Below are 22193 nucleotides of genomic sequence, written 5' to 3'. Positions count from 1 at the left end.
ATGTTTTCTTCAAGGATTTTTATGGTTTCAAGTCTAACATTTAAGTCTGTAATCCATTTTGAGTTCATTCCTGTGTATGGTGTCAGTTGGTGGTCTAGTTTCTTCTTCTTCTTCTTTTTTTTTTTTTTTTTGCACGTATCTGTTCAATTTTCCCAGCACCATTAATTAAATAGACTATCTTTAGTCCATTGTGTGTTTTCGCCTCCTTATCAAATATTAATTGACCATGAAGCCATGGATTCATTTCTGGGCTCAACATTCTGTTCCATTGATCTATATCTCTGGTTTTATGCCAGTATCATGCTGGTTTTATTACCATGGTTTTTGCAGCATAGTTTGATTAGAGCTAGTGTGATTCCTTCTATTTTGTTTTTCTTTCTCAAGATTGCTGTGGCTATTTGGGGTCTTTTGTGGTTTCATATGTATTTTTAGAATATTTGTTCTAGTTCTGTGAAATACAACATTGATAAATTGATATTAATTGCATTGAATATATACATTGCTTTGGGTCGTATGGACATTTTAGTTATGTTAATTCTTCCTATCCATGAACCTGGTATATTCTTCCACTTATTTGTATTTTCTTCAATTTCTTTCTTCAGTGTATTTGACTCTCTCCCCAGAGCCACATACCCCAGATTTTTCTCATGGGACTCTAGTTGGCTTAGCCCTCTCTCTGCCAGAGTCCAGGGTAAGTGACTGTGAATGGAATTCTGTGTTTTGGCCCTTTAAGAATGCACCTGTGTCCCTAGAAGGCTTCTGTCTCTCCCTGGTAGATAGAACCCCCACTGATTTTCACAGCCAGATGTTATGTGGGCGCCTCTTCCTAGCTCTGGTGCTCTGAGCTAGGGAATCCAGCTTGTGGTTCAGACCCCAGGCTTTTTAGGGGAACCCCTGCAGCTGAGATATCCCTCCAGGCTGTTACCACCACCTGTGGGAGTGGGGCCAGCCCTTTTTGCATCTCTGCCCTTCCTACTAGTCTTGAGTCTTCTTCTGTAAAACCTTGGTTATAAGACTTGTCTTCAGGCTAGTCTTCAGTTGGTTATTCAGGATGATTGTTCTATAATTTAGCTGTAATTTCACTTTGGTCCTGGGAGGAGGTTAGTGTAGCATTCTACCTATTCACCACCATCTTGGATCTCCCTAATTAATTCTTTATTTTATTCCCTAAGATAGTTCTTTCCTACCTCTTTGCCTCTTCTCAGGTGCTTTAATAATTCTACTTTCTTCACTCTCAGCCAATGACTTTGCTACATACTTTATAGAAAGAAAGAAACAAGATGCAACCAGAAAGAAGCACCTCCTTTCTCTTCACCAGTTGCACTACCCTGCTGAACCTCTCTTCATGTGTTCCACCTTCGCTCTGTGTCTTTGCTCTTATATAAAGGCCGATAATATACAATTAACCTTTCTTGTTTGGATCTTTCTCTCTAGCTTACAACTACCTTCCCTGGACCTCCAGCTTACACCCCATTTCATTGACCTATTTACAGCCAAACTTCTTGTAAAGAGTTCCTGTCTCCATTTCCTTTTCCCCATTCTTTCTACAACCTATTTCATTTCATTTCTATCACCCCTGTGACTCATGATCAATACCTTGCCAGAGCCAATGCTCTTGTCTCCCTCAACTTCTCAGCAGTATTTATGCCATGGAAAAATCCTTCTCATGATACTTTCCTTTCTTATTTTCATGATATTACTTTCACCTTGTGTTCCTGCTACCTCTCTGATTCTACCTTTCTCCTCTTTGCTGGCCCCTGTTGTTGTTTTTTGTTTTGTGTTTTGTGTGTTTGTGTGCGTGTGTGTGTGTGCGTGTGTGTGTGTGTGTGTGTATGTGTGTGTGTGTGTTTTCAGATCTCTTAAATCTCAGCTATATTCTAGCCCTCTTCTATCTACACTCTCTCTAGCTGTTGTTATCTAACTCCATAATTCAAAACCCATCTCTTAAAGGATCACACATTCATATCTGTAGTTTAGACTACTTCCCTGCTCTCTAAACATACATCCAAGTACCAATTTGATACCTCCAAGTGTTCATAAAACACAGTGATAGGTATCTCCCAGTAGACTTGACATTTTAGGCCATAAGTTCTTGTCCAGCAGCTCTTCAAAATACACATATAATATCTAGAGATGATTGAAAAAGAACAAGTGTCTATTCTATATACTAATTTGTCTAGGTTTATTTAGCAGGTTGGAAAAAACTATGTGGACCTTGGCACCTTATGAACAATATACAGCAGGTTCTCAAATAACATTGTTTCATTCAATGTCATTTTGTTATAGCGTTAATGAGATGCTGTAGGAACCTTAATTCTTATTTACATCAATTAGTTAATAGTAAAATTGGTTTCATTATACATCCTTTTGCTTAAAGTCACTATTGACAATGTTAAGTGAGGACTTACTATAGTATAATAGATTGTGAATCAGCCTAGAAATTAAAGACTATTGTAATTTATCAGAGTCTAATTTAATAATTTCCACTATAAACTCCCATGTTAGGGGATTTCCAATTATTCAATTGATAACATTGTTTTAAAAACTGTTATGTCAATTCATTCTTCATTTTAGAATTGTGTATATGTCTATTCATATCAATTACATATCTCATACCCTTCTGTAGATGGGATGAAAAGAGAAATATTAATTTGTTTTAACACCATACATCAAATATTATATAGATTGTAATTATTGCTAATGCTATTATATTAAATTTGTTGCATTCTTAAGTAACAAAGCAAAGTACTGATTTATTGCCTATGGATTCACAAGATGCCATTTTTAGTGCCATAATGCTCTCTTTCTCCTATTCTTAGCTAGATAAGCATTATGTATCTTAAATAGGCAATGCACACCTAGATTTCTGCCTCCATGAATGAATGAATGAAAAATGAATGAATGAATGAATGAATAAATAAGAGCTAAAGGGTACAAAGGTGATGTATCAAGCCATCTGGTGACTGACAACTTGCCTACAATCATAGTCTTTGTTTGAATGAGGCAGTTGACAGTTTATGTCTTTTTAGGGCTCTCTGTTAATATGTTAATAGCATAAATATTACTATTTGTAATACTTTAAACAATAACATTAAATTAAAAAACAAAACAAAAACAAAAGATCTGAGCATGTGACTTTTATCTTGCTTCCTTAATTCTCTAACGACATCAGCAGATAAACCATCCCTGTTGTATTGTATGTACCTTATAACACAAGAAGAAGAAAACAATGAGCAGGGAAGATTGTGCATCTGTAGGGCTCACATTTAGATTCCAGTTAATGGGGCAACAGAAAGTTTTTGCAAGATTGATGCAATCTGAAAAGAGTTTTCTGTCAATAGAAACTTCTTCTGTTTCTCCTTTTGTCCTTTTATTGCCCGTGTTTATTTTGGGTTTAGTAAAGATCAAATGACTAAGAAACCTGCTGGGAAGAGAAAAGGGGAACCTGACTTTTCTTCAATGCTTCTGATGCCTAATTATCTTGTATTGAAAGTAGTTTCTCTTAGGGCTGGGTGGCTCAGTTGGTTTGTTTTGTCCCATACACTGAACCTTTGTGAATTTGATCCCAGTCTGGGTGTGGGAGGCAACCAATTGATGTTTCTCTCTCATATTGATGACTCTGTCTCTGTGTCGCTCTCTCTCTCCCCCTCTCTCTCTCTAAAATCAATAGACCCACCCTCTGGTGAGGATTAAAAAAGAAAGAAAATAGTTTGTGCTGTAAGAATCTGAGAGGAGGGTTCATTTATCCTGTTTTTGTGCGTGTGCGTGTGTGTTTTGACTCCTTTAAATGGCCTCTTGATCATATCTTTGTTTTTCAGTTCTCATGAGCCATTGTGGTATATTTTCCTCTCATGACCTCTATCCCAAGATTTCTTTCCATCTAACCATTCTCGTTCCATCCTGCAGAGTGGTTTTCTACTCTGCATTTCATTCTGGCCTTACCACCTAAAAGGTGGTAAGAACTTAGACATGTCATTAACACCCTTGAGAGATTCACTTTTCTCGTTTGTAAGATGAAACAGTTTGGTTAGGAATTTTCTAAGATTCCTATCAGCTCTGATATTTTCTCTCTTCTGAACTCTTTTCATATGAAAGATTCCAACCGTTGATTGGCATGTCCCAGGCTTTGATGCTCACAGGAAGCGCACATATCTGCCACTCTCCCTAAGTGCTGAAGTCCAATGATTCAGGTATTCACCTCTGCCATTGTCAGAGCTGATTAAAGAACTCGGAACCAGTTGATGGTCTCTGGTCCCTAGTTAGTCGGAGAGGCTTATGAGAACCCTAAGGGATTGCTGGAGTGCTGAAAAGTTTGAAAATTTGTTGAGCTTTGTGCCTATCATTTTAACTTCCTGTGTTTGGATTTTCTCGTTTATAGCAAGAAGGAAGGGATTAGATCAGAGGTTCTATACCTGGCAGCAGATGAGGAATTATAAAATTTTAGATTACTCAAGGTCCCATAAAACCAATTAAATCAGTTCTATTGGTTGGGGGCAGGGTGTCTACATTTTTTAAAAGTATTTCAGGTGATTCTAATGTATATCTGGACTTGTAAATCACTAGATTAGATGGCCTCTAAAATTCATTTTAGTTCCGATTTTCTGAGTCATGGCAAGGCATCAGCAAACGTATTCCTACTAAGGGTCAGATAGTAACTATTTTCAGCTCTGCGGGCTATATGGTCTCTAGTCAACTTCCCAACTCTGCCTTTGTAGGGCAAAGCAAATGTAAACAAATGGGTATAGCTTGTTTGGCCATTGAGCCACAGTTTTGCTGACTTCTGATCTATGGCATAGAATTTGCTTTAGAATTGATGGACCATTAGCAAATCATTTTTATCCTAGATATTGACCAGTGGTAGGTAGGTAGGTAGGTAGGTAGGTAGGTAGGTAGATAGATAGATAGTAAGATAGATATAAATTATCTACAAGAAATAAAGGATGATGTTTAATTGCTTAATGACAGAGTTTGGGGAAGCCACAATATTTCAAAATGAAGATGCTTAGAAAAGCCTGTTATTTATTGAAATAGTAAAAACCTGGACAAAATATTTTGATATGTCATTTTAAACTCCGCTTATTGAGCTTTTCTTTGAAATATTTTTAGTGGATACCACAGACATCCGATTGCATTCACCAAGCACTTGCTGATGGCTTGTCATGTGCTTAAAAAACAAAAACAAAACAAAACAAAACACAAGAAAGAGTGTAAGTAATCTCCAATTGAATAATAGATTCAATGAATGATGTCAGACAAAAGGGTAAATCTGAGTCTTCCTTTGCCTGTTGGCACACTTAGTACCATGATTACTAAAGCTCTTAATTAATGAAAATAAGCATCAGCATATTTTTGATACCTCCATGTTTACTTAGAACAAGTATTTTGTCGTTAGTTGTAATGGGTTTTCTTTCTCATGTCAAAAACAATCTCTGTAACTTCTTGCAGTCAGAGAAAGTGACACTCACTTGCCCTGTGTTTTGCCACAGGTTAGACTATATAAATCATTTGTGAGATAGCAAGTGGTAATCATTTACTAAGGGTTAGTTTATAGTATACTATAAGTAACTCACTTATGCTGTTAATGTTAATAATTTATAGCAATATGGTACTGACTTTTTACTCTAGGAGCACAAGTGATAGACACAGAAAACTAGACTAGAGTCTCAAGAATGTATTTTGAGCAGAGCCTTTTTTCATGATAAGCATTATCTCTTAAGTCTGTGTGCATGGCCTAAAGATTATGCCAATGACTCTAATAGGGCGTTGGGTTTCAGGTGTGTTACGAGTGCTGAAAAGCAGTTACTTTGGACCTACCCATAGAAGCTATGATTTAAAATATTTTAATACCTACTTTCAGGTACTTCACATTCTAAAAATTTCTCTTGTCAAATGTGTGATGTTTTTCACATCATGTAAGTTTTCCAGATGCTTCTCTTCACATTTACTTCTGGGCAACCTTCCTATAATAACCAATTATGAAATCTCTTTGCAATATCGCCAGCCAGATATGAGGATTATAAAATAAATTTTCTATTGTCATGGCTTTTGGATGCCTGGGTTTCTAAACAACTAAAGGATAAAAGGAACTAGAATATTTTTTGTGAGGGAGAGAAATGTGGCTTCATGACTTATTCTAGAAAAGGTCTTTAAACCTTCTTTCCCCTCTTTGTCAACAAAAAGTGAAAAGGAAAATGAGGAATTATTTTCTTTTTCCACTTTGACATGTTCCTTATAAAGCAAGTTTGAGGTGAGGCTAAGGAGCTATCTTTTTGTTAAAACTATCACACTCCCCATAGACTGTTCTCCTGTGCTTAGATTAGTATCTTTAAATGTTACTATAAAGGTAATGAGACTCAGTTTTAAAGATTGACCTAGGATACTTTTTGGAGCATAGTAAATCTGAATAATGGAACCAAAAATTTTAAGCAGATGATTCTCAAGCAAAAATCCCACATTGTTTCGGCTAAACTCCCATTTTATAAAAAATCTTTACAGATTATGTCAAGTTTTCCTTTTCATAAGAAGAAAAGATTCAATGCTCGAGGCTCATTTTTACTTTAACGTTTACTTTTCATAATCTAAATGCTCCCACCTAAAGTGGGGATGGCTGCAATGCGACTGCTGTCAGCGGGCCAGACAGAGCTGCCCCTCATTCCTCCTCTGGCAACGCTTTTCTACGCACAGGAAGCAGCATCTTAAGGTTGGGGTTTGCCAGTTGGCAGTCACTCTTGATAATTGCCAAATCTGAATTTCCATCTAACTCCATCTGGACAGTGGCACAGCCATTTTTACATGTCACCTGAAAATGTTGAGTAGACATTCTAAATTAGAAAAAGGATTAAGTTAGGTTTAAAAGCTCAGTGGAAACAAATAGATGAGACTAAAAATAGTTTGGTGTGTTGCAACTTCCTTCTAATCCAAATAGCAAAGTATATTTTCAGGCTGAGAAGCTCAGAGGTACAATTGCAACCTGGATTACCTACTTAACTACTCACCACACTGCCATTCTCCCTACAGACTGCTTTCTGCATGTGAGGTGGAACAACGAATTCATTTATCACTAATAAAAAATTTGTAAGCTATGCGTTAAATGGGGAAAATACAAGGAATGCTTTGAATAATGTTATTGTCATAGGCACAGTAGGTTTAACATGAAGCCCCCTGAAACATGAGCTACAGGTCCTCTCACTTCAAAAGTTATATTTGCATAACTTTGATTCTGTTAAAAAGAAGAGCCCCTCAAATTACTCAATTTTCAAGTTTCACAAAAACTAATTAATTACTAACTAATACCTTGTACTTCAAGTAGAATGTGCACAGTGGAGAACCAGTGAAGTGCAAGGCATTTGTTAGTAATTAATAGTATTATCTGGCCACATTATCTATTCAGTAGTGGCATTTCAGTGGTTGCCAAGATGACTGCAATGCAGGTGTCCGCCTTTGTCACCTTGTCTTCCCGTGAGAACATGTGCTAACCCATGAATGAATGTCTGCTCTTATGCTGTGGATGAGTGCCCATTGTTAAGATGAACTTGTTCTTTTGCAGGTCAGGGTAACCAGGTCATGTTGTGGGCAACTATCAGTCTGTCCTGGGGTCACTTTCAGCACCCAGACTGTATGAAAGATGAGAATTTGAAATTTTCATTTTCTAAATTTGATAGGGATGTCCTACTGGCCACATTAGGCATTAATAGTTTTGGATCCACCCTCAAGGTGAGCCTCACTAGTGGAGAATGTAATTTTGTGTGCACAAACACAGATCCCCCCATACACACAAAAAAAATATTACATACTGAATTCAGTGCTGCCAAAATAGTAGTTTTAGATATCATTTTCTAATAACACTGCACATAATTTTTAGTAGTTCACATAGCAAGCCTTAAATGTTTTATTGATTGTTTGGAAGTATTAAAATGAAGGATTTTTGTTATATAGTGTTTTTCTTGGACATTCTAAAGCACTTAACAAAGATAAGTTTGGAATTCTTCATAGCACTGGTATGTAGAAATGGCAACGGTTTCAACTATATTTTATAAAATTAAGCTAGATTTCTGCATTTCCCTCAATTTCTCATTTCAAGAGAAAGATGTTATTCTTATGCAGGATAAATAAGATATTTGAAATGTATTAGAGCTATTTTTCCTGCAGTTCCATTTCAGTAGTAGTTATAATTTATCTTCCAGACTTTAAATAGACTAGCAGCATTCTGTGAAAACTAATGAGAGTGAAATGCAGGAGTATATTTTAGTTCAAAGTTAATAAAAAATAACTGAATCAGGATTTAACAGCCCCTGAAAGTCACCCATAATTTGTAATTTTAAAATATTACATGTGGGAGCAATATGATTACTAGTATATGCTTTTGACATCTCCTCGAGTTATTTATGATGGATGTGGGCTTTGGATACATTTCACTTCCATTAACGATGGGTTTGGCTTAAAAGGATTCTCTTCTTGAATCTTAAACAATTGTTGACGGTAATTCCAAAATGAAAGAAACTGAAGCACAGATTTTCTAGATAAAAGAAAGAACTTCATGAACAGCAGGCTTGATCAATGGCATGTGGAAACAGGCAGTACCATTAGATGTACTAAACTGGACCTTTTCATGTTCCATTGAGGATTAGTGTCTAAATTCCTCAGCTTCATCTACCAGTCATCCCATACTAAAGATAATTTTTCCCAGATAATTTTGACGATGAAAAATAGAAGTACTAGAAGCAAATACTACAAATGTATTTCTTCCCACCTATTATTTTTTGGCAAAAATATCATTTCTAATAAGCTAAGCCTTAACTATAAATAAAATAATACATTAACACTGTAAAGGAGAAGGATAAATTCTTGACTGAGTAAAGCCAGAATCAACAATTAGTTTTAAGGCAAGTAAAGCAGTAAATTTCTGCTAGTAAGACCTGGGAAGGGCTGAGTCACATTATTTTATATACCATTGTTATATTCCATATTGTTATTTTTATTTCAGATGTGATCTGTATTTTAAAAATTATATTTCTGCCCTAGCTGGTTTGGCTCAGTGGATAGAGCATTGGACTGCGGACTGGAAGGTCCCGGGTTCAATTCCGGTCAAGGGCACATGCTTGGGTTGCAGGCTTGATCCCCAGTAGGGGGCATGCAGGAGGCAGCCAATCAATGATACTCCCTCATCATTGATGTTTCTATCTCTCCCTCTGCCTTCCTCTCTGAAATCAATAAAAATATATTTTAAAAAATTATATTCCAAATTCCCATAAATCATAACTATTCATAGTTGAACTTTTATTTCTATGTACATTAAATATATACATTATTAAATGTTATATGAATACATTTATAAAGCAGACACATATTTCATTTCAAACACAACCATTACACACAGGCACATTTTGCTCAGCAATGGAAATTAATATTTTAAAATGATTAAAATATAATTATTTAGCTACAGATGTATGCCAATGACTTAAATTTTTTGAAGCCTTTTTGTGAGGTCCAGCTGACATATAGAATTGTGGAGAGTTATTAAGGCACTTCAAGAGAAAGGTAAGAATATCCCGTGCTAGCTTTGAGGTGTGGAACATTTTATTATAATATTCCAGTTGTACAACATTGTGCAGTGCTGCTCATAGTAGAAAATAGTTTTCTCCTTGACATTATCCGTTCTCCTGAGTATAGTTTGACTATTTATGTGTGGCTTAATACCTAAGAATTAAGGAATCAGAAAAATAAACAGGCCTAGCCAAAGCCCATTTATATAGGTCCTAGTTAAATCTCTTTGATTAAGCTTTTAATTCTACTCAATTATTTCCTGTGAGTTCATTGTAAAACCTTCTGACAAATAACCACGTGTCGACTAGCGAGTGTTACATCCTACAAGATATTTTTTAGGAAACATCAAACTAGTTATGACATTGCCTGCAGCTCTAAAACAAATAAAAATAAAATATTGTAATTTTCATTTCAGATGCGATCAGTGAGCCGAGTCTTTAAGTTTATAGACATGCAAACAGAAGAAAGTATATCCACCAAATCAAGAAAACCGTCCAAGGATGGACAACTCTCGAAAGTGATGATTATTGAGAATCAGCATGCGAAGAAAGATGACATCTGGCCCTCAGGGGGCCAAATGATCGTCAAAGACCTCACAGCAAAATACATAGACAGCGGGAATGCCATCTTAGAGAACATTTCCTTCTCCATAAGTCCTGGCCAGAGGGTGAGATTTCAACATTGCTTATTTTTTTAGACCTGGATTCAGTAAGTTAATATCAGTAGCCTAGAATGATGTGTTTGTAGAATCCATTTATAGCACCATTATTGTAGACTAGGATCCATATTGAACACACATATTTCAGGTTGTTGTTATAACTGGCCATTATTTTTTCCATATGAAATTTAGTTTGCAGAGTCCTGTATCTACATAATAGGTTAATTTAAATATGATTCCATTTGCAGAATATCTAATTGATTAGTAGGTTACTCAGTGAAGAAGTCATTAAATAGAACAAAATTATAACATTTTAGATTTTGCATCTTGAGACTATCTTCCATTTTCTGTAAGAGAAATATCTTGTTATTGACCCTATCTAATGTCTTAAATTTTACGTAATTTACACTCTGTCAAAAAAAAGTAGTATTTTTTTGCTATGCTTTTTCCTGTTTAGTTTGAGTTTTTGTCAAGGTATAGATCAATGTTCCCCCAGTAATTTACTAAGCAAATTTTATTATTTAATAAGCAAAAACAACCATGCATTATTTTGAAACATTCCTTATGGATCCCAACACTGGGTTGAACACATAGAAAGTACTCAAATATTCTGATTCTGGAATTGATTCTTGGAGAAAGAGATGGTCATTCTTTCTACATTTCATGTTCTATAAATGTGATTTAATATTGTTTTCAAATCTCATATTCTGGGCCACTCCATAAATCTATACAGGAGTATTATATTGTTTTGATTGTTATCTTTTTTAAAAAAAAAAACTGAGATAGAATACATGAAAGCCATGTCTTATGAAAGCTGAATTTAAAAATTTCATGTCTTTGTGGATTAATTTCAAATAGAAAATTTTTTTTTAATTATTGAGATAATGGTCAGGAAAGTTTATTAGGCCACTCTCACGAGCTAGGAGGAGACTGTTATCACTTGCTGTTTTTCCATAGGTTTAGGAATATTTGATAGTTTAATGCACTGGATAAAGTTTAGTTTAAAAAGAATATAGAATGAGCAAAATGTCCCTGCATACCATTCTAAATGGCTTAAAATAGAAACTGGAAATTTTGACTCATCTTATTAATCTTATAGTTAAGATAAATAAATTCACATACTACTAAAATTAGCCTATTATATTTCTTTTTTTAAGAAAATATGTTTTTATTGATTTCAGAGAGAGGAAGGAGATGGTGGGAGAGATAGAAAATCAATGATGAGAGAGAATCATCAATCGGCTGCATGCCCCCTGACTGGGAATCGAACTGTGACCTCCTGGTTCGTGCTGGTTGATGCTCAACCACTGAACCACACTGGCTGGGCTATTATATTTCTTTATATTATAAATAATGAGTTTCTTTTCTTTTGATAGAAAACAATTTTAAATGGACATAAATGGGAAGACTTTAGCCTTTTAGGTTTAATTTACCCCTGATTTTAGAATGAGGTTGTTGATGGCTATTTGTTTTATATCACAGCCCTAATGAAATCTCTGAGATTTTTTACCTTTTTGCTTCATTATTGATCTCTAAGAAATGTTAAAGTTATGCTTTGGAACTATGTAAAATTAACTATTCCTCTTCGCTCCTCCCTCGCATTGAGGAAAGCGTAATTATTTATTTACTTTTTCTTTATACGGCGGGGAATGCAATCGGCAGCTCAGTGTCCCTGGAGTCACCAGGATGGCTGCCCAGAGTACTGTCGTCAAGTTATAAACAACAGCAACAAGTAGTTTTATATAAACCAGGGTGGAGAGCTGTGGTAAATGATTTGCTCTCCTTCCTCTTGACACCCTCCCTTCCCTTAGCTTTACCAGTGCTCACTTGCCCACTCAATTAAAGTCAACCAAGTTCTAGTAGTGACAGAATTTGCAGCGTCCTCATTTCCATACACAGTTTCCCTGATGTGAGAGTAGTAATCAGAGATGCTGTAAAATGAGGAAGAAATAATATGCACAGGCATTTCATTTCCTCTGAATCTATCTATCTATCTATCTATCTATCTATCTATCTATCTATCATCTATCTATCTATCTATCATCTATCTATCTATAAAAAACAGGCTATGTGTGTTCCATAACTATTTTTTGCAAGCCGTTGTCCAAATGCTATTGGAGAATTAAAAAGTTCTCACACAAGGCTATAAATTTTACCATCCAAACAGGGAAACTAATGTTTATTGGGTGCTTGTCATGTCCTAATCACTGTTTAACGACCTTTATTTGCTATCACATTTGACCTTATTATAACTCAAAAGGTAGATATTATTACCCTTTTTGTGCAAAGTGGGAGAAACTGAAGTTCAATGAAGTAACTAAGGTATCAGGGATCTTAAACCCAGGTCTATCTGACTGGAAAGATTTTTGTGTGTTTTTTTTCTCTCACATCGATGTTCCTCTCTCCCCCTTTCCCTCCTTATCTCTAAAAATCAATAAAAACATATATTTTTAATTGGTGTGAAATAGTAGCTTATAATACTGAGTTTATGAGGAGCATATTTTCAAGAACTTATTATATTAAGAAGCATGTGTTATTAATAAACAGATATGTCAACATATAAGGCGTACAGTTAGTATCATGTTTGGATCTAAATTTTATTTGATTTGGCATCTTGATTTCTGGAGAGCACCAGGAGATGAAAAATAATTACAGCAGGTTTCAATCTGTTGCAGTATTAAAATGGTGACTCAGTTACTCTGAAAAGAAGGTACTGAGACTGTTCTATTCATGGTGCAATGTACTTACAACTAGCACCAAACCTAACACTGTTTAACTCTCCACATAATAGTTTGATTTATCTTGATCCAAAATTCTCAGAGAGGAGGTGCATTGAAGATACTAGAAAACATTTACTTGAAATTAGGATAGATCTTAAAAGCTTGTTTGTGGGAAGTACTCTGGCTTATTCAACAGGTCACTGAGAAGCCTGACAAAACAAATCCCGGAAAAGAATCAGTAAGTGCCAATTATATAAATAACAAGAAGACTTTGTTAGGTACAAACCAGTAAGATTCCTTGGTGTTGAATGAAAAACACGTCAAACATACTGTAATACAAGCTGTTCAATAATATAAGGAAGCCAGAGCAAAAGCTAAATATTTTAAAGCTAAACAAAAGGTTAATAAATGGCCTATGAATCTAGTCTTATCCCAACATAAAAACTGAGTTCTCTAAAAATCAGTATTTGCTTTTTAAGGAAAGGGAACATGTCATTTATCCTAGTCATTAGAACCCTGACCAATGATTTGGGGCCTGGACCTCAAGGAATTTTTTTTATCAAAAATTCTTGATATGACCTTAGAGGAAATTACTTCCTCCTATTGAATTTTCCTTCTCTCTATACCTCACCTATATAGGGCATATTCAGATTGCTTATACAAAGCTTTACTGCTGTGTTCAAATAATCATGGCATATGGTGAATGGGTTTGTACAACATGGGCTGATTCAAATATGAAAGTTGCATATGGAATTTCACAAGATTTTTAAATTGAGCATTGATCTAGAAATTGACCAAATTAACAAAAACCACTTGTTTGTGAGATCAACTAAGTAAGTTTATTCATTCATCTGCCTTTCCCTCCCTCCATCTCTACTTCCCTTTCTTCCACCCTTCTTTCCATCCATCCATCCATCCATCCATCCATCCATCCATCCATCCATGCATCCATCCATCCATCCATCCTTCTATCTGCCTGCCCCTCAGTCAATCCAAACAAGTATTTATTGAGCACTTTATATGGGCCAACCATTGTACCAGGTGCTGAGAATTCAAGGGGATACAAGATAGACTGCTGTGCCCTTGAAGAATTTATATTCTTTGAGTTAACACAAGCAATAATCAAAGAATAAATAAAATAATTACTGATTGTGATTAGTTGTATGAAGAACCTCAAAGGACTGTTGTGTATAACATTTGGTTTATCTGATTTTCTCAGTTATCTCAGAGAACATACATTTTTTAACTTTAAATTTTTATTTTTCAATTTGAGTTGGCATGCAATATTATATTAGTTTCAGGTGTACAACCCAGTGATTACACATTATATAACTAACTAAGTGATCTCCCTGGTAAATCTAGTACCCATCTAATACCATACATATTTATTACAATGTTATTGACTATATTCCCTATGCTCTACTTTACATCCCTGTGACTATTCTGTAACTACCAACTTGTACTTCTTAATCCATTCACCTTTTTTTTTACCCCTCCCCCAATTTCCCTTTCATCAAAATGGAAAACATACATTTTTTAAGGTCTCATTATAGAGCTCTTATGAAAGAAAGACAATTGTCTCATTGTTTATTTACCAGTTTATCCCAAAGGCCTAGTTTATTACCATGTTCCTAATAAGTGATTAATAAGTTATTATTATTATTAAAGATTATTGTATGCGCTAAAGCATTTATTGTGTCTGTGAACTGATTTTGGTTTACAAACTGTTACCAGTCTGTGATAAGTATAGAAAGTAAGACTAAGCATTTAGAAATTCATTTTTATTATTGGATTTTTAAAGTACTGATGTGCAGTGGGTTAGAAACTAAAAACACAGGACAAAATGTGACTGTCCTTTACCATAGATAATGTGAAAGTCACTACTCTGAAGGACCATTTGCTCAGTTCTACTATAAAAATGGCTGAAGGATAAAAAAAAAAAAAAAGGAATAATGTTAAAGGGAAGAAATGAACATCATTTCAGTGCCACTAAATGTTGGGCAGTTTATTCATTAAATAAGTGCAGGAATGTTTGATCTCACTCCAAGCACCTTCCTCCAAGTGCTGGTCTGCGTTGACATCAGAGCACAGAGCTGGGCTACGTTCCTGCAGTGCCTGCTCGCCCCTCACTACGCATGCTATGCTCTCATGGTCTTCAGTAACAAGAACGGTTTTTACTTTCCTTTAGTATATTTTTTGCTTCCCCAAATCCTCTTCTTGTCCGTCAGGCTGTGGGTAAGAATTTGATTTGACAGCTGTCCAAGTGCTTATTCATGAGGGGTAGCAAGGCCCACCCTGCCTTCCCTGGGATTGTGTAGCTCACTGAACTTGGTCTTGCTTATTGTTAGGCCCAAACTTGATGCTTGCTTATTTATAAAGGACAGTATCTACTAGTCAGTGTTAGGACTGTTTCAGATTCATTCATTTTCAAGTTTGTGTTTATGTTTGTAACTAGATCAAACTATGGGTCTCTGCTTCTGGCTTAAGCCCACCCTTAGAAATGATGTGCGTTCAGACACTGTATCTTTGCTTTTCGTTGATGGAAAATGGGCATTTTCAACCTTTTTGCCACTACCAAAGTCATGAATAAAGGAAGCCAGCATCAGGGATCCAATTCCTTATGGCCAGTTTTGGTACTTAGTTCCAGATCAATATTGGTCATAATTGGAAGTACAAAAAAAGGTTCGAATAAATAAGTGAAAATCTTTCCCTGGTGATTATTTAAAAATAAACAGTTCCTATGTTTTCTTTATTGAAGTATATTACCAGTTTACATTTATGGTAGAGTATCTGTACGTCACAGGAGTAATGCCATCGCTGTTATATCCTAGGTGGGCCTCTTGGGAAGAACTGGATCAGGGAAGAGTACTTTGTTATCGGCTTTTTTGAGACTGCTGAACACCGAAGGAGAAATCCAAATAGATGGTGTGTCTTGGGATTCAATAACTTTGCAACAGTGGAGAAAAGCCTTTGGAGTTATGCCACAGGTAAGCTAAAAAACAAAACAAAACGGGAAAAAATAACTAAATATAATTTTACATTATTTGATGTTAACACTCAAGAAATTCATATTTCCCTGCAAAATGTATCCCTATATATAAAAGCCAAGTGACCAGAATGCCAGAATGACCAGAACGACCTATCGCTATGACACGCACTACAGTGGCCAACTGGCCTGATTGGGGCCCCGATCGCCCCCCCCCCCCAACCTCCTGCGGCCCCTTCCCCCCTGGCCTAGTCCCAAATTGGCCCCCGACCCTGATAGGAGGCGGGGCCAGCCAGCCAACCTCACACAGCCCCCCCGCTGGCCCCACCCCCAATCGGCCCCCCCCATCAGGGGCAGGGCCGGCCAACCTCCCGTGGCCCCTCCCCCCCGCCGGCTGGATCCCACCCATACATGAATTTGTGCACCGGGCCTCTAGTTTGTTATATATTTCTGTCCATTTTGTGCAATGCAATCTTTTCATTAAGAGAAGAACTATCTCTAAAAGTTCAGAATTCTCTGACATCAAGTTATTGAAACATTAATAGTTTTGCTAGCCTATCCCAGAAGACATAATCTGTAGTAAGAGCCTGGGCTTTTGTCCTGCTTCAGTGGTCTGAGATCCAAGTTAGCAACCACAGCAGATTGAGAAATGCTTTGTGAGATATGAAAGATGCTGCTGACATAACAAACACTTGGAAGCATGAGGTAGTGGAATTGAAAATGAGAAGTGTAATGATTGTATTTTTGTTCTTTGGATAAGAATGACCATGTCAGATTAATCTGTAGCTATTTATTTTAAGAAAGTTATATATATTTTTTTTTTTCTGAGAGAAAGGGGAGGAGGGTCAGAAGACGGTGATGGGATGGATATGGGTAGAAACTACTCTAAGAGAAGCTGAGATTTAGGAACTAAGCTTTTTGCCTGGTTATGGCTCTGCCTACATGAGCTTCTGGGTTGCAAGTTTGTTTGTTTTTTAATTGAATGTATTGGGGTGACATTGATTCATAAAACCATAAAGGTTTCAGTGTACAACTCAATAAAACATCATCTGTACACAGCATCACGTGCCCATCACCCCAAGCAAAGTCTTTTTCCATCCCCATTGCCCCCTCCCCTTCCCACCTTTACTTATCCTCCAACCCCCGCTTCCCTCTGGCTATCACCACACTGCTGTCAGTGTCCATGTGTGATGTGTACATGTTTTTTGGCTAATCCCTTCCTCTTCTTTTTTTTAATGTCACTCTTTGATTTGAGTCACACACAGTATCTCTAGCCTCACTGGCTTAGTACCACTCTGTTTTATTGCAAAAGGACTTCTTACATATGAGAAAAATAGCAACAGTTCCATTCTAAAACGATCCAAATGGAAACAAATGAATGTCTTTAATGAGAGCAGATCTGAGAGGCATGTGCTACGTATCTACTAGTATTTGCTCTCATCTCTATGGATATAGTCACTGTTTCAATGATCACTTTGCCCTCTTTGTATTAATGGGCACTGGACCCACTTCACTACCATGGTGCTCACAATTATCTACTTTTATCACAAAATTAAATGCTAGAAACCTCTCCCAGGAGAGTGACTATAAATCTACCTTGAGAAAAAAGCTTGTATTTTTTAGATTACTTTTGTGTAACAGTTGCTCCTGTCAACTAATGAGGCACTAAATATTGTAACTGCTAGAATGATGCTTTTCATTCATTTGTCTAGACTTTGCCATGTGGCCAGAAGCTTAATCCTGGTTGAACTTTAAAAAACAATATTGTTTCTTCAGAAAGAAAAAAAGGGATTATCAAGTGGTCTAAAGATAAACAGTGGGAACACAAGTATCCCGAGGTGATAGCATAAGGCAAATGGCAATGTGGAAGAACGCAGAATAGAATTTGGTTGTCTGAGAAGAGTTGCTGTTCAGTTGACACTAATTATTCTGATTCCATTTTTAACTACAATAATGACAGTTTGTTTCTTTGTTGTTCCTATTCACAAAAAACTGCCCATTAGAATAAGCAACATCCTAAAAAATAATTTCAGTTTCACTGGGAATCCTTTTGTTTATCTGCCATGTGATAGAGAGGTTTTTGTTTTATCGTCTGTTCTTTTTAGGAACCTAGATATACAGGAACCTGAATATGCAAGACCTGGAGAAAAATCAAGTGGGCCAGAGTTGTGAAAATTCTTTATCTTATCTTTCTGCTAAAGTGAATCTTCCAAACACATTTATTTCATTTACTCTCTTCTATGCCTTCAAGCTTTTTATAAACTAAACAAGAAATACTTTGAGATACGCCTTTAAAAATGTGTGATTGTGCTCATAGAATTGCTTCTCATTGCACATGTTTATGACCCTGGTTTCTGGGACTGTTTCTGAGTGTCACAAGGATGTCTGTAGACAGAATGTACTATTTCCTCTACGTTGACACCTTGAGAATATTAAGTGAATATCCAAGAAATAGAGAAAAAGGGCAAACTCTTCACACCTTTTGAACTTTCAAACCAAGAGATGCTTTTACTGAAAGTTCAAATTACATAATTTTGTCCCTTTCCTGGAGTTTGACCTTAAAAAAGAAAAAGAAGGAAGAAAAAGAAATTTAAAATCCTACAAAAACTTTTTTTTAATCTTTTCTATCTTTTTCTTCCTTTCATCTTCCTGATCTGGCAAGGGCATAGATCTCTGACATTGAGACATCAGAGATCTGTGGGTCAATTAGTCACTTGTTTTCATACACAAGAAAACGTTGAACAAGAAACGTTCCCTTTCCTTCAGTGATCCCGAATCCTGTTGAATCACAAGATGACATTCGTTTAGGCAAGTTCATGCAATTGTGTTTTGGCTTTTTTTTTCCCCCTTCTTCCCTCATGCAGCTAGAAAATATGCAAGAAAGTAATCTTGGGGAATGCAGCCAGGCCAGGAATTAGGGGATTGTGTACTTTTCAAGGTGGAGCCTTCTTTAATTTGTTCTATTTGCCGGTGAGCTCTGAGGGCATAGATAGTAAGACCTAGAGTCAGAGCCCAATGGGCTTAGGCAATTTGATCACTGAGACTTGTTCATTAACCTTAAGCCTTAATTAAGCCTTTAATTCATGAAAAACAGAGAAATAACTTGAAAATGTATTTTCAAAGCTTCAATTATAAGTTTGAAAGGCTGCAAAGCTATTCTGAGGGAATGACAGGCCTCTTCTTGCAATGAGACTTTGATCTGAAACTAGTCCACGCCCACACCTGACTGCCACTACAGAGCTGGAACATCTTTTGCTGTGAGAGACATTACTTAGGCACAAAACATGTATCTATCGATCTGAACAATGAAGTTGGGAGCACAGCAGTTCTCATTCAGCTTAACAATAATTCACAATTTAATAATTAGTTATTGAGCTCTTTCTATATGCTTAAATTACAGTAATTATTATAGCTTCAATATAATACAGCATATTAGTGGTATTGAGCTCCCCATTCAACCTATGAACTTCCATTGAGAGACTCAAAAGTACACTCATTGCCATAAGTCAGGGATCAAAGGAAAAAAACAAAAACGATAAATTAAACATAGGTGATTATATGTAGTTAGGGTCCCGGCACAGACTAGTCAGGGATGCTGTGGGCAAGTAGGAGAGAGAATCCAGCCCCACCACATTACTGTATCCTTCCTTCTTTTCTATTTCCACTGCTGTGTTTTTCTTCTCATCTCATTCTCATCTCTCCAATACATGTTGCACACACATTAAGCTTTTTAAAGCAGCATTCCAATTTTGAGATTTGCCTTTTAGGGCACTTCTTCCTTCACTGAATAGGTCCAGATTCTTCCATTTGTGGTTAGACCCCTACCTCAACCCAACCTTTCCAGACGGATCCACCCCTCCTCATACCTGGTCACTTTATGTTTCATTCCAGCGGGATGTACTGTTCCATGAAACCCGACATTTCTCTCTCATTTCCTCTGTTCATGCACTTTCTCCCTCTGAGACGATCTTTCTTCATCATAGTCACTTTGCCATCACAAATGTTAAACTCTGGGACCTAGAACTGTGTTTATGGCACAGTTCTCTGTGCATTTGTTTAATTTCCACTCAGTATTGTAAAATGGACATTTTAGTTAAGGAAGCAGAATTTAAACACAAAATCATCACCAATCAGAGAAGACTGGCAGAAATGCTAAATAAAACAGATTTTTTACCTTACTAGTTTTTCTCTCTCAATATGGCATATAACACAATAGCTTGCATAGTAGGAATTCAATATACATTGTTTTGTGCTGAGTCACTAAATGCTTGATCTCTTTTACAAGAGACTGTGGTTCTACTAGTATCTGGATTCTACTAGCTGTATAATCTTAGGCAAGTCATTTCATTTCTCTGAACCTCAGTTTAATTGTCTATAAAATGGATATACTGATAGTAACTCCTTCATTGGGTTTTTGTGAGGATTAAATGAGTTCAAATACTTAGTCTACTCCCTGGCACGTAGTAAATACAAACACTGGGTTGTCGTTTGTCACCATTTATAGTTCCTTAAGGACAAGGGATCATGTTCTCCTCATCTTCGTATCAAATTGGAGGTCTATGCTGTAGGAATTAAACATAGGTAATTATATGTAGTCATGGGTCCAGGCACAGACTAGTCATGGATGCTATGGCAAGTAGGAGAGAGAATCCAGCCCCACCACATTACTGTATCCTTAAGGTGATAATTAAAGTGGGCTGTAAAGTGTGTAGGTTTTAGAAAGGTTCCAGGCAGGGAGTTGTGGAGAGCATATTCCAGGATCCCAGACAGGGATATTATGAACAAGTACAGAGATGGGAATTAGAAAAAGTTGGGGGGCAAAGGGCAGAGGAGGCCATGTGTTAGAGAGTATTTGGAAAGAGGGAAAGACTTGGCAAGTGAGGAATACATTCACTCTTGAGCTAGGAAGAGGTGGTGAGAGAGTGTTAGTAGGGTAGGCTGCTGCCCACAGCGTGTCAACCATGGACTTTAGGGAGGCAGAATCAGGAGCAGGGCAATGGGCTGAGAAACTGGCCAGCTGTACTGTAAGAAGGTAATGAGGACAATGAGAGTGGAGTCCCAGATTCAAGAAAAAAGAGAAAATAAGTGGTATGGTCATCAGTGCAATACAATCTTAGTATTTCTGAGCCTAAAGATTTGATGTCTTTGATAATTTAGTCTGATCTAGGAAACATTTTTATGCTATCTCTGAAAAAGTATGTAAAAAAAGTTGGCAAAAAAAAATTTCAAATTATTGATACATTCAAAGAGTAATTTTAATCTCGACATCCGAGTGCAAAAGGTTAATGCATTAAATGACTTTACAGGTAACAATAATTTGAACATCTTAAATGTAACCATTTACATACAAATAAATGGTATATACATTAACCTTATAAAATTGTCTATTTGCTGTAAACCTTAAACTTTTTTTTTTAATCCTCACCCAAGGATATTTTTCCATTGATTTTTAGAGAGAGTGGAAGAGACAGGGAAAGACAGAGAGAAATATCCATATGAGAGAAACACATTGACCGGTTGCCTCTTGCACACACCCTAACCAGGGCCTGGGCCAGGGTGGAGCCCGAAACCAAGGTACATGCCCTTGGCCGGAATCGAACCCAGGACCCTTCGGTCTGCAGGCTGATGCTCTATCCACTGAGCCAAATCGGCTATGGCAACCTTAAACATTTTTGACTGTTCTTGTTAATAGATGTTCTTAAAAGCAAGGCAACACTTATTTTTAAACATTCTATAATTCAATCTCACATTCTTGATTTGTTTAAATTGGATGGATTTTTATTTTACACATTCAACTTATAATAAAATTTTGCAGACATTGCCAAAAGACAGGAATAAACGATGTGTTTTTGCATATTCACAACTGTAAACTTACTTTTGCCCCACCCTGTATATATTCTGAGCCAAAACAAAAAAAGCACTATATCCTTGCCCTGGCCAGTGTGGCTCAGTTGTTTGGGCTATGTCCCATGCACTGAAAAGTTGCTGGTTCAATCCCAGTTAGGGCACATGCCCAGGTTGTGGGCTTTATCCACTGTAGGGGGCATGCAGGAGGCAATCAACATTTCACTCCCACATCAATATTTCTCTCTCTCTCTCTCTCTCCCGCTCCCCCCTCCTTCCTCTCTCTCTAAAAATCAATGAAAAATCTTTTTTTTAAAAAGCAGTATGTCTTCGAGGATAGGAGTCATTTCTCTGACTCATTTAATTTATTCTACATTCAGAAATCACAGAATCCACATTGCTTTTTTGTTTTTCACTTGATATCCAAGACTGAAGCATCTAT

The 22193-nt window shown here is 36.6% G+C and overlaps 1 protein-coding gene across 1 annotated transcript in view; it reads left to right on the top strand.

The window, feature by feature from the left end:
- Positions 1-22193, top strand: part of CFTR (CF transmembrane conductance regulator) — a 194069-nt gene that overhangs the window by 145763 nt on the left and 26113 nt on the right. Inside the window, exons 22-23 of the mRNA XM_054726453.1 lie at positions 9959-10210; positions 15753-15908. Of these exons, the coding sequence (XP_054582428.1) occupies positions 9959-10210; positions 15753-15908 (408 nt within the window). The remainder of the gene's footprint in view (positions 1-9958; positions 10211-15752; positions 15909-22193) is intronic.

Source organism: Eptesicus fuscus, chromosome 14, assembly GCF_027574615.1.
Source record: "Eptesicus fuscus isolate TK198812 chromosome 14, DD_ASM_mEF_20220401, whole genome shotgun sequence".
Lineage (NCBI taxonomy): Eukaryota > Metazoa > Chordata > Mammalia > Chiroptera > Vespertilionidae > Eptesicus > Eptesicus fuscus.
Note: the sequence above shows the minus strand (reverse complement) of the source record. Positions and strands in the feature narration are given on the sequence as shown.